Source organism: Rana temporaria, chromosome 5, assembly GCF_905171775.1.
Source record: "Rana temporaria chromosome 5, aRanTem1.1, whole genome shotgun sequence".
In the NCBI taxonomy this organism is placed as follows: domain Eukaryota; kingdom Metazoa; phylum Chordata; class Amphibia; order Anura; family Ranidae; genus Rana; species Rana temporaria.
Window position 1 is genome coordinate 103,262,325 of NC_053493.1, and position 17,303 is coordinate 103,279,627.

At 41.7% G+C, this 17,303-nt stretch overlaps 1 protein-coding gene across 5 annotated transcripts in view; it reads right to left on the reverse strand.

Annotated features, from left to right (window-relative positions):
• The window catches only part of TBC1D5 (TBC1 domain family member 5), a 723,038-nt gene that overhangs the window by 257,468 nt on the left and 448,267 nt on the right, over nt 1–17,303 (reverse strand). For all 5 annotated transcript variants that reach the window (XM_040352961.1, XM_040352959.1, XM_040352957.1 and 2 more), the window contains 4 exons: nt 13,206–13,294; nt 8,243–8,293; nt 6,600–6,669; nt 4,672–4,844 (listed from right to left, as the gene is read on the reverse strand). In XM_040352961.1, the coding sequence (XP_040208895.1) occupies nt 4,672–4,844; nt 6,600–6,669; nt 8,243–8,293; nt 13,206–13,294 (383 nt within the window). The remainder of the gene's footprint in view (nt 1–4,671; nt 4,845–6,599; nt 6,670–8,242; nt 8,294–13,205; nt 13,295–17,303) is intronic.

Here is a 17,303-nt window from a genome sequence, read left to right on the forward strand (position 1 = left end):
GGCGGGGCTCTTCTTCTTCCGCTATCCCGACGGGTCTTCTCAACTCTCCGGGGTTCTCCTTCTGTCTTCGCCGCTCTCCGTTGTTGACTCGTCGCACCCCGGTTCTTCGTCTCGCTGTCCGGTGTCTTCTTCCGTGATGTACGTCTTCTCCTTCCGTGCTGTGATGAGTTCTTCTTCCGTGCTGTGACGTCATGTTCTTCACTTCTCTCCTTCTCCCGATGTTGCCACGCCGGTCCTCCTCGCTGAAATGACGGATGCGCGCCTTGCATCGGACCTATATAGGCCTCACAGTCCCATCATGCTCTGTACCTACCCATGTGATACCTACCCACGTGGTAGGTATCACATGGGTAGGTACAGAGCATGATGGGACTGTGAGGCCTATATAGGTCCGATGCAAGGCGCGCATCCGTCATTTCAGCGAGGAGGACCGGCGTGGCAACATCGGGAGAAGGAGAGAAGTGAAGAACATGACGTCACAGCACGGAAGAAGAACTCATCACAGCACGGAAGGAGAAGACGTACATCACGGAAGAAGACACCGGACAGCGAGACGAAGAACCGGGGTGCGACGAGTCAACAACGGAGAGCGGCGAAGACAGAAGGAGAACCCCGGAGAGTTGAGAAGACCCGTCGGGATAGCGGAAGAAGAAGAGCCCCGCCGAAGACGCCGGAGGAAACCCGCCGGGGGGGTGGGGGCTTTTTTAAAAGCCACCCCCCCCCGGCGGTGGAAGAGAACCAGACGGCGGCTCCCACCCACCCGAAGACGTCAAAGAAGAAGCCCCCCCTGGTAAAAGAGCTAATAAAGAAGACAGGGGGCGGCCTCCGGAGCAGAAAAATAAAATATTTTAATACACTGTGTGGTTTATTTGTGTTTTTACCACTTTTCTTGCAGGTGAATGGGTAGGGGTACGATGTACCCCATACTCATTCACTTAGGGTGGGGGGCCGGTATCTGGGGGCCCCCTTATTAAAGGGGGCTCCCAGATTCCGATAAGCCTCCCGCCCGCATACCCCGACAACCAACGGCCAGGGTTGTCGGGAAGGGGCCCTGTCCTCATCAACATGGGGACAGGGTGCTCTGAGGTGGGGGGGGCCGCAGTGCGCCCCCCTGCCCCAGAGCACCCAACCCCCCCATGTTGAGGGCATGCAGCCTGGTACGGCTCAGGAGGGGGGGGGGGGGCGCTCGCTCGTCCCCACTCCCTTCCTGGCTGGCCGGGTAGCGTGCTTTGGATACGGGTCTGGTATGGATTGTAGGGGGACCCCCTACGCCGTTTTTTCCGGCGTAGGGGGGCTCTCCTTACAACCCATAACAGACCTAAGGGCCCGGTATGCTCCTGAGGGGGGACCCATGCCGGATTTTTATTTAAAATCCGGCGGGGACTTCCCCTTCAGGATTCATAACAAACGCCGCACACGTGTAGAATTGGCGGGAATCCAAGTCGGATCTCCCGTCGCTTCTATGACGCGCTTGCTGGAATGTGCTGTCACTATTCCAGTGAGTGTGAGATGTCGGCGAGATCTCGGCACCCTGTCGCCGAGTATCAGCGCGACGCTGTCGTGCTAAAAGCACAATATCACAAACACCTACTGTAATATTAAAAGGGGTACCATCAGCCAATAGGGGGGACTTTGTTGTGTTAGACCCGCTGTCTCTATGCCCTTGAAATCGTTATGCTATCATAAATATTGGCCCAGAGGAAAGCTGTCGCTGCTGGATCTTGTGAGCATTAAAAAAAGATATGTACACTGCTCTTTTTTTTATACAGGCCATACAGCAGAGGTGTCAAACTCAATTGCATCTCGGGGTGTATCAGCATTATGGTTGCCCTCAAAGGGCAGGTTGTATCTGTAAGACTGTGTATATACTCTTTATCATTCTGAATAATTTCCTCTGCATGCAATTATAACTGATTTTAGTAAAAACTTAAGGGGACACTAAATGTTCCCTTTTTTTTTTTCTTTTAAAATAACAAACATGTTATACTTGCCTCATCTGTGCAGCTGGTTTTGCACAGAGTGGCTCCGATCCTCCTCTTCTGGGGTCCCTCCACGGCGCTACTGGCTTACCTTAGAACAAAGCCCCGCAGAGGCGCCCGCACACCGCTGACACAGCCAACATGTTTCCTGGAGTTACTCCTGGGTTTGCGGGCTCCGGCGCTGTGATTGGTCAGAGCCACAATGACATCACAGGCCCTAAAGAAATGGCACAAACGACCGTTTCTTCAGATCGCATGCGCCAATGGTGCAGTATACAGTAAATATCTACAGTAGATATTTACAGTACCTCTAGGTAAGCCTTATTATAGGCTTACCTATAAGTACAAAACCACAAGGGGAGTTTACTTCCTCTTTAAGTAATAACTGCAGAGTTCAGGGGTGCTTGGTGTGCAGGGCTTAGGGGTGCGCTGTGTACAGAGTGCAGAGTTCAGAATGCACTGTTTACAGAATTCAGGGTGTGCAATGTGTACAGAGTGCAGAATTCAGGGTACGCAATGTGTATGAAGTGCAGGGTTAAGAAGTACACTACATGGAGGGTTAGGTTTAGGTCTGTCCACATCTCACTTACACCTTTCCTCCTCGGCTCTGACCTCTTCATTACTCTCTCCCATTCCCCAAGTCTGCACACATCTCTCCCAACAGCTGACATCATCTCCCCACTGCCCCTCTCTAAAGATTCCTTGCATCACACCTACACGGTCTAGCTTTAGTACCAGTGTACTATTGTAGGTGGCTCCACCTTGCAGGGAGATCATTGGTCGGCATCTGTCCCTGCTGTGCCCCACTGTGAGTGCACGCAGGGATCTGTGAGTGCCACAATATGCAGAGAGCAAAGCTGTCCTTGTAAATGCAGAAGGCTTGTGTGTTAACAAGTGATAGTGGTGAGTGGAGGGCGAGGGCTGATAAAAATGGAGGGTCACGTGACATGGCTTGGAGGGCCTGATGTACCGGATAGGTTAGAGGAGGGGAGCAGCATTTTTAAGAATAAACTCTGGCTGTAATATTTTTGTACAAAGTCTGTATCATGTAAGGTGGGTTTTGGTTCTGCGAGCCATTGTTCAAGCTATCACAGTGCAGATCTAGTGGCTGTGACTCTACCTCTTAAATGCTGAGGGACAAATCTGACAGAAGGGAGCTACCCCTTCTGGTTAACTCCTTGGTTGTTTTTTTGGTAATTCAGGCCTGCTTATTCCTTAATACAAGACCGAGTAATGAATTAAGGTGTCTATATCAGAGTATATTCAAGTATATTCAAGTCCAGCAATTCCTACTGATCAGGGAACTTTCATATGTCTGTAGCTCCTCCCTAACTTTAGCAGATCTTTTTAAGAGGATGAACTGATTGCTTTGGTTGCATTTTTCAGGACTGTCCACAATTTTTTTCCCCAGCAACAGGGAGCTATAGATTCATATTTACTTTTGCACACTTGTACACCAATCTTTTATTAGAAAGATCAATGGCTGTGCAATGTCAGGTTTAGGACCCTTTGGCTAGTAATAAATAACAAGTCTACCTGCGTGGATATAAATGCTGGGGTATTTTCATGACACTAAAACTGAAGAAGTGGCCTGCATAAGCTATGAAAGATATATATTCTGGAACAAATCCAGTTGAATGTGACTAACTACTACAAGCTACAATAAATACATTCCAATCATAAGGCACCATAAACGTTATACCAGGACTGCAAGCTGTAATTTCACATGTATATACATTTTGTGATATCTGTCAATGACATTTGAGCATATGAGTGGTCTAGTATCAGTCCACCAATCACAGTAAAAGAGAGTAGTGGTTGTACTTTTCCTGTTGTTTTAGCCAATCAGTGCTTCTGCTTCACACAGAAGCTGCTCCTGGCCTGGACACACAGGAGGCATTGCTCCATATTGTAAACATTAAAGCGGATCTCCACCCAAAATTAAACAAGATCGCATAAATAATACTGCTCCTAAAGAATGCTGAAACCGATATTTACAATTAAAATAAGATTTACAGTACCATTGAACTTGATGGGCTTCCGGTCTGCCTTCCTCAGGTTTTTGCTCGGGTTTCTCTTTGTTTCCTGTCCCGTGCAGTGTCTTCTGGGAGCTCGTGTCATAGCTCCCTTCAGATCGTATTCTTCCCATGTTAGACGAGATATCGCGCGATTTCGAGGAAGAGGAAGTGACGCACGATGTAAACAAAGGCTGGAAGGCAGGCTTTACAAAAATCTCCATTACGCCAAAGCCGCTGGTCCCCGTTACTTGCACGCATGCGCAAGATCGAGCGGTGGATGCTGGGACATCAGCATCCACCGGAAAAGGAAGTGCCGGCTGTGGGCTTATGCCCACAGTTAAAATGGTGCCTAAACCGGAAGGGGGAATATAAGTTGTTATTTCACACTGTAAAGCAGCGGAGCGGCCGGCGGAGACAGGACACGTCAGTTGCAGAAATTACGGTAATTTAAGTTTTAAATAGCCATTCAGAAAAAAACGTATCTGGCGTGGGAGATCCGCTTTAAGCAAGATTTATAATGGTCTTTATTTAATTTTTTGGGTAGCAAATGGGGGGTGATATTATTTACCTTTTTCCAAAGATTTAGGTGCACAGAGTATAGAACAGAGTTTGGTACAATCACTGTACACACATTGTTAAAATTTATAACCACATTAAATTTTTCATGTACTCACAATCCATAAATTTGAGGGGCAATTTCCAGTCTGTTGAGGTGCATAAATAGTTCTATGTCATGTTTCTTCAGCAGGTAGTCTTGAATATTGTTGACCTTTGTCACAATAGCAATAGAAGGTCCAATGTCTTGAGGTCTTGCAAATGGTAAAGTTGAGATCTTTGCGTCTTTATCCTGCAAAGAGAAAAAATATATAATTCAGAGTTTTAGGAATAATGACTTACATTCTGTGGATTTATGAAGAAACAAACTTAGTTTTTCCTGACGAGATTCTTGGCAAGATTCTCTTGCCAGCCGAGTGTACACACGGGCCATTCAAAAGAACCGTCGTTCTTTTGAATGGCACGAACGCGGTGACGTCATCGACTACGACGAGCAAGCGCTCATCACATTCGATGCTGTCGCCGCCATCTTGCTACACCCTACCTATGCCTTGGAAGCTACCACGCATGCGTCTAAGTCATTTCGAGCATGCACAGGTTTCCATGGAGAGGTAAGTATACACACGCTCGGGTTTCTCGGCAGGAAAACCCTGCTGAGAATTTCACGACGAGAAAATAAAGAACAGGTTTTCTATTTTTCTCGTCTAGATTCTGGGCAGTTTTCTTGACTAGAAACCTTGAAGCCTCGTACACACGCACGGTTTACTCGGCAAGAAAGCTCTGCCAGCAGTTTTTTTGCTGAGAAAACTGTGCGTGTGTACGAGGCTTAATAGTTGTCCTGTGGATAGATTCTCCCACCTGAGCTGTGGATCTCTGCAGCTCCTCTAGACTTACCATGGGCCTCTTGACTGCTTCTCTGAATAATGTTCTCCTTGCCCAGCCTGTCAGCTTAGGTGGACAGCCATGTCTTGGTAGGTTTTTCAGTTGTGCCATACTCTTTGCATTTTCGGATGATGGATTGAACAGTGTTTTGTTAGATGTTCAAAGTTTGGGATATTTTTTTATAGCCTAATCCGGCTTTTAACTTTTCCACAACTTTATCCCTGACCTGTCTGGTGTGTTCATTGGCGTTCATGATACCGTTTGTTCACTAAGGTTCTCTAACAAACCTCTAAGGGCTTCACAGAACAGCTGTATTTATGCTAAGATTAAATTACACACAGGTGGACTCTATTTACTAATTAGGTGACTTCTGAAGGCAATTGATTCCACTAGATTTTAGTTAGGAGTATCAAAGTAAAGGGGCCGAATACAAATGCACGTCACACATTTCAGATATTTGTAAAACAAAAATTAAAAGCATTTATCATTTTCCTTCAACTTCACAATTATGTGCCACTTTGTGTTGGTCTATTACACAAAATACATACATTACGTTTTTCATTGTTTAATGACAAAATGTGGAAAACGTCAAAGGGTATGGACACTTTTTCCAGACACTTTACACAAAAAAGAAAAATAGCAGTTTATTAGAATAATTTTTAGCTACATTGCCAGCATTCTCCATACATCACTGTCCAGTGGAACTGGAATAAACATAGGGATCTTACCCAGTTTTAAGGTGTGTATGGCTGGGTTCATGTCTATTGGATAGGGTGGTATAGAGAAGAGTGGCACAGGAGTAAACAGTGTCAAGACAGTCTGCCTCCAAAATCAGGGAACTAACAGAAATATAGCTTTTTGAAAAATAATATTCACCTCCTTCATTCCATGAAAAACCAACATTAATGTAATTTTTATTTACAAGAGCAGACGATGCAACCTTATTTTTCAAATGCTCTTTCTTCATTTGATGACAAAAGAATGTTGTTAAGAAAACCTCACATTTATATTAGCTCTTTTTTTCTGCCTGTGGTTTACCACGAAGGCTGAACTGTGGGAAGCTGCTACTAAGCAGTTTAAAATAAAATAAAATCAATGCAAGTAAATGAAAAATATGCAGAAATATAAATATGACATTTAAAACGGATGGAGGTTTGTTTCTTACCTTACGAGAATCCTGCTCGTATGTGGAGAACCAAGGCTCTGCGCTTCCCATAAGGTTTGAAAACAAGGCACTAAAACAATAATATCTATATTACCAAAGGCAACATTTTGCATGCTCAGACTGTGATGTACACATACGTATAAAATATGTAAATAGGTGAAACCATACTGCAAGTTTTGTTAACTAATGCCTCACCCTCTGGCACAGGCAATATGGCAACCTGGGGTGTTTAGAGAGAGAAAATATAAATAACATATACCTTTTAAAAATTTTACTAAATTTCTGCACTGCAATGACATTCATTTTCAAATGTAGTATGCACACTGCGCTTACCACCAGTGAGGGGTGATGTGTAATACATTAAATACTCCCAACCAATAATGGGGGTAGCACTGCTACTAAACACCAACTTTGGGAGCGGAAGGGGTCAATACCACTGCCGCTGACACCAATGCTGCAGGTTATTTTTGTGGTCATTGACACCAATGTTGGGGGTTTTATTGACACCAATGGATTCAACTTTCTTTTCAGAGTGCATTGTGGTACATTACAGAAAGTGCAGCGGATTTTCAGGTTTTACGTTGTGTTACAGCCCATTCATTTTAGAAGAGGCCTGCCTAAAATAAAGCAAGGTACCTTAAAGTGGATGTAAAACCAATTTTTTTTTGTCACAATGTAGAGTACTGTATAAGATTTCCTATCATCTGTGCCCAGTCTTGCTACAGAGTTAATCCAGCTCTGAGCAATCCTCTTTTATTATTCAGTGAAATAAAGAGATACAGAGAAAAACCTTAGTCCATTCCGCCCCCTTGCTGTGAGTGACAGATTATTTACATATCTCATGCACTAGCTTCAGACAGGCATTATTTTTTTAATTCCCACCCCAACTCCTTTTCTGAAGTCATGTGGTTACTTTTCTGGATTTTGACTGGATGTTAGTGATCATAGCAGAATTCAGTGTAAGAAATAAACAGGACAAAAAGCATGTTGACAAGGGGAATGTAGAGGCGGGCGGAGAGTCTACTGACATCACAACTCCACCCACCGAGCTCCAGACAACAGATCCACCCACAGAATCTGCTGTTTTTCAGGTCTCATAACAGACAGAGGGGAGACATTTGACAGGTAAGGATACATGCAGGATGTGTGTATATCCTTATAGATCAGCACTATGGCAGAAGTTTAGAAAGGATGAGAGTGGGTTTACATCCACTTTAATGCATGAAAACTCACCACTATTGCACTGTCCTTGTGAAGTGTTAGGGGCCACAATTGAGGACTATGTATTATTTTCAAGTTGATCACCACTGGTAGAGACCAACAAAGTAGGAATGGTTTTATGAATCTTGAACTACAGTGAGTATTTTGACTCCTTTCAAGATCTCCTGAAATCGATTAACCTTATAGCTCTCTTGTTAGCCAAACATGTCAAGAGATGGCTAGTAGGAAAAAACTATAATATATATATATTAAAACGTTTTTGACTTTGACTTTGCGCACCATTACTATAATCACCAGGCTCTGGACCAAGAGGTCAGTTATAGCTAGAATAGTCTGGGCTATTTGATTAAGCATACTAAATAAGAATAAAAAAAGGATCTGATAGATCACAGGATATTAATAAAGAGTGGTTTTCAACTTACTATGCATCATGTTCCAGGTAATCAGGATTCAACAGTACCTTCATTTCTTCACTGAAGAAAAAAAATATACACATACTTGTTTAATACATTCATACAGCAAAGATCTGTTAATAAGCATATCATTCTCACATTCAGATATTTAGGGAAAAAGCATAAAACATTCATTCTAATTGCAACTCTTAGATCAGAGGGGGGAAATGCTTACTGGACTATGTGAAGAACTTTAACCAGCCTCCATGCATTTCTTTTTGTCTGCTGTATCCGAAATGTGGCTGTAGCATGAGTGTCCCTATGACTTACAGCCGAGAAGAGCCCCAGAGGAGACTGTCATAGTTTCATTACGGTTAACAAAATTTACCGACAATGCAGTTTAAGGTAAGATAATGGTAAATATTGTTCATCTAAAGATCAAAACCTGTAGTATGTAGAGCCAGCTTATCTATATACTGCACACCAATTGCAGTGGCGACAGTATAGTGGCAGTGGCATGCAGGAGCAATGTGATACAATACAGGCTCACAGCCTCCCTAGGGCCGGCCTGGTTACAGTGACAAAGAAAACAAAAACAATGGCCCGGGATACCAATCAAATGACCGTTTTTACTTTCTCATCTGCATTAGAAAGACAATCTGTTTTAGTATTTAGAAATAAGTAACTGTATACATGTGCCTTTCCTATATCCATTATCTTTTCTTTTAGTGCTACAAGGAAAACGAACATCCTCTAATTCTGCATACAAAGTATTTTTTTTTTTGTTCAGAAATATACATATTAATAAGCTTTTTCAGATAAAATTCAGAAATGCCAGTATCTTCTATATGACAAAAGAATAGTTATTTTTCAGCCGCTTGTTTTGCAACAGAATAAAAAGCAGCTTTTTCTTCCAAGCACCTGTGACAATCATTAATCCTCTTGTTATTAGTGAAGAATAAATGAAGTAACATTAATCACTGGTACCTAACCATTGGCATTTATTACTGCCAGATAAGCAAAGAATTTGAGAAGGCGTCCAGTCAACTACACTATTTCCAATAAGAAAAATAATAATATAAATATGATATGATGAATATATTAAAGGCAGACAGAACATTACCCATCTCTGGATCCTATGCTATCTGCAGACAGGTCAGTTTAAAATAAATAAAATCTTTTTTGATAATATTTTCCCATAATCCTGTTCATCACTGGCATGTCTATTACCACTGTTCAAACAATGGTGTAATAGCCATCTATAGTTGTTGACAAAACATAAACCCTATGGCAAGTTTTCTGATACCTGAAGATGTTTGATTAATACCTATTTTTATGGCAAACACAAAACGGCTTAGCAAAGTTTTAGACATGTGATTAAAGTTCAACTTTAAGACTGGCCCAAACACAAAACACTAGTTCTCATGATAATGAGCTATGCGTTTTGGCTATCATTTCTCATGAAAGTAAATATGACATTGTGACATTTATTGTGCTAAAAAAATCATCCAAAATAAGAAGGCAAAGGACAATGTAAACATTTGACAAATGAACAAAAAAATATATAATTAAAAATAAACATTTTGGACTAAAACTAGTTAAGTTTATATAGTTAGCAACTACGTATTATGCTGAAACTTTTTTACACTTTTACTACATAAGAGTTATGCAATAGCTTTATTTCAAAAGCAAGATGCCAATTCTTATGTGTTAAAGCGGAGTTCCGGCCACAATTTCACTTTTTAAATATAAATACCTCTGTAATACACAAGCTTAATGTATTCTAGTAAAGTTAGTCTGTAAACTAAGGTCCGTTTTGTTAGGTTGTTACAGAATTTAGACACTTTATAAAATAGAAATTGACTGGGGCCATCTTAAGTGTGGGCATCATGAAGCCAGACTGTATGACTTCCTGGATTTCAGCCTTGCAGATCTCGCACATGCTCAGTGCTGCACAAGCAGTGTCAGATCAGGTTTCAGCACCTGTGCTGTCCAAGTCACATGATTCTTTGAGACTGGGGAGTGCACAGACTCCTGGAAAGTTACACTACATTCCCAGGAGTCTGTGCGGTGTAGGTTAGGAAGCATTAAGCACCTAGGTGCAGGAAGTGGGAAGATTAACTATTCTGCCTAGCAACAACACTTTGAAGGCATCTAAAAAAAAAAAAATGTTTTAAAACTACTGATGTAATGTTATATCTATGGGTGGAACTCCACTTTAATCAAAGTGCCCCTGAACTCAAAAAAATAAAGATTTGCCATGTTATAGAGAATTTCTAGAAATGGTAAATATGCCTAAACAGTACCCTGATAAATCTATATTTATTCTGGTATTCAACCTGAAAAATAACAGTAAACATAGTTACATAGTTAGTCAGGTTGAAAAAAGACACAAGTCCATCTAGTTCAACCATAAAAATAAATAAAAGATAATATCAAACAATCCCATATACCCAATCCTATACCCACAGTTGATCCAAAGGAAGGCAAAAAACCCCAGCACAGCATGATCCAATTTGCTGCAGCAGGGGAAAAAAATCTTAGTATCAACAGGTGTAACCACTTCAGTCCCGGAAGGATTTACCCACTTCCTGACCAGGCCATTTTTTGCGATATACGGCAATATGTCGCTTTAACTGACAACTGCGCAGTTGTGAAATGCTGTACCCAAACAAAATTGACGTTTTTCTTTCCTCACAAATAGAGCTTTCTTTTGGTTTTTTTTTTTATCAACTCTGCGGTTTTTATTTGTTGTGCTATAAACAAAAAAAGAGCAACAATTTTTTGCTATAATAAATATCCCCCAAAAAATGTCTTCATCAATTTAGGCCACTATGTATTCTACATACTTTTGGTTAAAAAAAAAAAAACACAATAAGTTTATATTGATCGGTTTGCGCAAAAGTTAGAGGGCCAGATTCTCGTACCTGCGGCGCAGCGTAACGTAACCCGTTTACGTTACACCGCCGCAAGTTTTCAGTGTTAGTGCCTGATCCACAAAGCACTTACCTGGAAACTTGCGGCGGTGTATCGTAAACACGTCCGGCGCAAGGCGGCCCAATTCAAAAAGGGCGGGTACCATTTAAATTAGGCGCGCTCCCGCGCCGGACGTACTGCGCATGCTCCGGTCGCAAGCTTTCCGACGTGCTTTGTGCGAAATTACGACGCACCGACGTGTTGAGAATTGCGACGTGCGTAACGTACTTACGCCGGGAAAACAAAAAAATTCAAAAGCGACGCGGGAAAGACGGGCATACTTTAACATGGTGGAGTAATTTTACACCATGTTAATAGCAGCCCTATCTTTGCGACGGGAATCTAAAACTTGCGACAACGTAACGACGGGAAAAACCTTCGTGGATCGCCGTAACTGCTAATTTCCCTCCCCGATGCTGGTTTACGACGCAAACTCCCCCCTGCGGAGGCCGAAGTATTGCATCCTAGGATCCAACGGTGTAATTCAATTACACCTGTCGGATCTTAGGGCTAGCTATGCGTAACTGATTCTATGAATCAGTCGCATAGTTAGAACGGCCCTAAAACAGAGATACGACGGCGTATCAGGAGATACGCCGTCGTATCTCTTTTGTGAATCTGGCCCATAGTGTCTACAAAATAGGGGATATATTTATGGCATTTGTATTATTATTATTTGTTTTACTAGTAATGGTGGTGATCAGCAATTTTTAGTGGGACTGTGACATTGCAGCAGACAGATCGGACACTTCTGACACCATTTTTGGGACCACTGACAATTTTACAGCGATCAGAGCTAAAAATAGCCACTAATTACTGTATAAATGGCACTGGCAGGGAAGGGGTTAACATTAAAGGGCGATCAAGGGGTTAAGTGTGTCCTAGGGAGGTGTTTCTAACTGTGGGGGCAATGTACTGACTGGGAATAGAGAGAGATTGCTGTTCCTGATCACTAGGAACAACAGATCTCTCTCTACTTCCCTGACAGAATGGGGATCTGTCCGTTTACACGGACAGATCACCGTTCTGGCTCTCTGAGGAGCGCGCACGCCCCCTATAGCCCTTATAGCGGCCACCGTACACCTACGATCATTCGCGCAGGGCAGCCAACCCTGCGGTATAATGACGGCGGCTGGTCGGCAAGCAGTTAAAGTGGTAGTAAATGCTGTTTTATTTTTTATTTTACCTGCAGGTAAAATTAATATCTCCTAAACATGCACCGTGTATAAAATAGTCTAGCGAGCAGCAGTCGGTGGCATCACCAAAGCATGTGCTCTGAAGGAATGGCATACCTGTGCCGTTCCTTCAGAGCTGTGATGTCAACATGGCTCGGCCAGTCAGACGGCTGGAGTCCACGAACCTGTAAGGAAAACCGGTTGAAGATGGAAGCCTCTGCAGCGGTGACAGCGCAGCGCTGGAGAGCTTAGTTTTAAGGTATGTTTTTCATAATGTGCTAGTATGCAGTGTATACTAATACATTATGATGTTGTCTTGCGGGCGAAACTTTTTTTTATAGACTTTACTACCGCTTTAAGTATATAAAATGAACCTTCTAAACCTGAGATTCTCTTTAAGACATGCAATTATTAGACCACATTTTTAATTATCTTTCACATCTATCTACATTTATTCAAATGCCTAAATCCAGATTTTTTTTTTTTTTGTTGTGAGTAAACATTTCTTAAAATTTCTATTTATTTCTGTGGCTATATTTGGTAGCCTTTACCTCACTTCCTGTCATGTGACACCTGTACAAGAAATGAGGGGTGCAGTTGTCACCGGAAAAAGAAAATAGCAAAACTCTGTCAGATGATCTACTCTCTTTCCTAAAATTTGTCCACATTCAGGAAACTTTCCGCCATGTCTTGACCTGACAGAAAGTGGTGGAAGATCTCCCAATACACACACGGCAATAAAAACTGGGAAAGGCTCGAATCCTCCCACCCTTATCCCAAATTAAATAAAAAATAACACAAAATCCACTTCAAACATTGAAGACAATTGAATATATTTATACCTGGGTTGTGCAGCTTCACTTGCGTGCATGAATGCCTGATGATCACAGTGGAGTATGAACAATAATGGTGCCAACAATTCATGCATTCCCTAAATAAAAGACAAACATAAAGTAAGCAGTTAAATACAGGCAATAAGAACCAATGAGCAGCCTGCACACTTCCAAGCAGTGACAACTGGTTTATAAGAGTGGTAAAAGTGGCCACCCGTGTCAAATTGGAGCAACAATCCCTAAACAGAGATGGTATCTTCAAAACGGATTATCACCCACACATAATGCCAATTTCACAAATCCACCAAAGCAATTTTGACAAGTCACACGCTCAACCCATGTGATTCAAACAATAAATACTAATGCCTCGTACACACGATCACGATTCCTAAAGAGAAAAGTGCGATGTGAGCTTTTTGTCGCAAATTCTGACCATGTGTATGGTCCATCGCACTTTTTCTGTGAGAATTCCGACCAAGAAAAGATTGAGAGCAGGATCTCAATTTTCGTGACAGGAAAAATTCCTATCGGGAATCGCGATCGTCTGTATGCAATTACAATGCAACAAAAAAAAAAACACGCATGAGCAGAAGAGCTGAACTGCCTATTAAACTTTATTGATCTTGGCTCGTCGTACGTGTTGTACGTCACCACATTCTTGACGTGTGTATGCAAGACAAGTTTAAGCCGTTTCCCTGCTAAAAAAAAAAACCTGCGGTTTTCTTTTCGAAAATTGCGATCGTGTGTACGAGGCATTTATGTATAAGGCCTTTGCTGTACGAATGTAACAGACATCCACTCATAACAAAAAATTGACACATTTTCTATAATAGGTTTAGCTCCTACATTGCCAGTGCCATCTAGCTGGCCATAATGCATATTTCTTTTTCTTAAAGCGGATCTCCCACACCAGATACGTTTTTTTTTAATTGGCTGTGTAAAACTTAAATTACCTCTGCAACTCATGTGTCCTGTCTCCGCCGGCCGCTCCGCCGCTTTGCAGTGTGAAATAATAAGTTATATTCCCCCTTCCGGTGTAGGCACCATTTTAACTGTGGGCATAAGCCCACAGCCCGGCACTTCCTTTTCCAGGTGGATGCTGATGTCCCAGCATCCACCGCTAGATCTCGCGCATGCGCGCGAGCAACGGGGACCATCGGCTTTGGCGTGTGTTGCCATGAAATCGCGCGATATCTTGTCTAACATGGGAAGAATACGATATCAAGCGAGCTCCCAGAAGACACTGCTCGGGACAGGAAACGAAGAGAAACCCGAGCAAAAACCCAAGGAAGGCAGACCGGAAGACCATCTAGTTTTATGGTACTGTGAATATTATTTTTATTGAAAATATCGGTTTCTGCATCGTTTTGGAGCATTATTAATTATGCGATCATGTTAAATTTTGGGTGGAGATCCGCTTTAAATACCTCAATCAGAAAATAAACACATTGGGTCACTAGATGGTTCTCAAAGTTTAGGGACTATTGTGTATAGGAACTACACCTATTAGAAAAAAAAAATCTAAATTTTCATGCCGATTGGGCAGATGTTTTTTTTTTTCACAAGAAAAAGGGCAGATGTTTTTTTTACATTGGTACAGTAAATGTTTTATACATAAACCCCTCAAGGTCCCAGACTTCTTAGCACCCTAATAACTTGATTATATAATAAGAACAGGGTAGTTTTACATGTCATACCACCCACCTGGTTCTTGGACAATCAGCATCTGCTTTGACACATTCCATAACAATTGAATTAAGAAAATGATAGAGGCTATAAATGCTGGTATATGTTCCTGACATTTGTTTGCACTGAAAAAGCCGCTTGGATAAGCAGAGAAACATCTTCGACATTACAGAACAAGAATGGTTGAATGTCTCTACTACTACTAGCTATAGTATTCAATTGTCAGTTCACTCACCAATGTCAATTTCATGGCTTTCTAACCCACGTTTATTAACCCAAAAGGTGTAAAAAAGGACTTTTCAATGCAGGGCAACAACTGCACGAAACAATCGTAAGAAGAAGGTCAGCCGTGTTCACTCACCTTCTACCCAACAGTAGCTTCCTGCACTTCCTGCTTTGGGAAACACATACGACTAAAAAATCTGGTTTAGAGCATTGGTAGGAAACCCACCCTCTTGTTCTCTAGCCAGACCCTACAGCTACTACACAAAGTGTTAGATATTCCTGTTCTTGGTTTTGTCTTCCTCTGGAGCCCTATATCAGAGTCTGGCCACTAAATATACCCTATCATTGACAATTCCCAGGTCCTCTGGGGCTCCATTTGGTAAGTCAGCTACTATACATCCCTCGCCTTAAACCTATTTTGTAAAAGTAGAAACAAAAATAAAATTAATATATAATAGGACAGACTTTGTATGAATATAATTTTAAACTTCACAACCTAATGATACTCAGCATTGCATATTTATAGTTCTAAACTTTGAATATATGCAAATTCAGCTGTTTTGAAATCAATATATAATTTGCTCTGCAAAAATCTTTAGATGAAAAGTAATTATATAAAATTAAGCCAGTGTTTTTTTATTAAACTATTTATAAGTTATCACTTCACACTAGCAAGTGCATAATAGCAGTTCTGTGATTTTCCTCTACACATCTTTGCTAGTTCAAACACACACATATATTTAACAAATGAAGTGTTACCACAGATATTTAAAGGTGGCTATAGTCATGTGATCTTGGATCTGAAAACATCCCCAATGCAGACTAATGCCCTGAACACACGATCGGTTCGTCTGATGAAAACGGACCGATGTATTTTTTTCATCCGATATCTGATGAAGCTGACTTTCATCAGTCTTGCCTACACACCATCGGTTAAAAATCCAATTGTGTCCAACGTGGTGACGTAAAACACAATGACGTGCTGAGAAAAATTAAGTTCAATGCTTCCGAGATCGCGTCGACTTGATTCTGAGCATGCATGGATTTTTCATCGATGGATTTCCCCACAGACGATCGTTTTTTTCTATCGTTTTTTTAACCATAAGAAACATTTAAAACAGGTTCTATTTTTTTTCACCGATGGGAAAAAAAACGATGGGGCCCACACACGATCGGTTCGTCCAAAGAAAACGGTTCATCGTTCATTTTTCATCAGACGAACCGATCGCGTGTACAGGGCATAAGTATATATCACTAGCCTATGGCCTCAATCACAATGAACGTTTAGCTTTTTGAGTCTAATCCTGGCGGTTTCATGGACCCGGAAAGCATAGGTGCAGCATCCAGTACCTCTGCCTGCAGCCTGCCAAGGTCTATGACAGACTGAAATATGTTGCTGATGCAAACTTTTCCAAGTGGTGCTCTTATTTAAGGGTTTATGCATTCAGGGATGTATGCCCAGCCCAGATTACTGCGTTTTGGGCATATGTCCAGTGTGTATGTGACCTAAAGCAGGTTAAACATTGGGGAGATTTACTAAAACTGGCGCACACAGAATCTGGTGCAGCTGTGCATAGAAACCAATCAGCTTCCAGGTTTTATTGTCAAATCTTAATTGAACAAGCTGAAGTTGATTGTTTTTTCTTTTGCACAGCTGTACTAGATTCTGCATACCCAAAGGTATTAACAACAATCAATAATTCATCTCTACTAACATGTATATCCAAGGTGACACTGGTTCTGAGGCATTTGTCAAGGTCATGGTAGGAACAGAAGACCCAACATAACCAGCGGCTCCTGCGGTGGTGCTGCTACCCAATGCTTGGGACAAACATAAGTCTATACCCAAACAAAGAGGTTAAAAAGAATAATAATAAAAAAAAAAAGGGCACACTCAGAAGACCACTTTATCTTTCTTTTTCAGTTACTTTTCCAAATGAAGATTGCCATGTTATAGGGAAGATCTGGAAGTGTTAATTGTACCAAAGAAGCAACCTGAAAGTTTTACCTTTTGTACAGAATGCCTCCTGAAACATACAGGTAGCACACTTTGTGGTATGTGAGCGTTCCTAGGCAGTCCGGTGCCTACAATTTATACCGGTATATCTGAAATTTGAATTTAGGAGCTACTGCCTCTGGCTGCTAGTTTTTAGGACATTAAGAGTGAGATTTGGTGATGTCACTACTGAGTTGTTC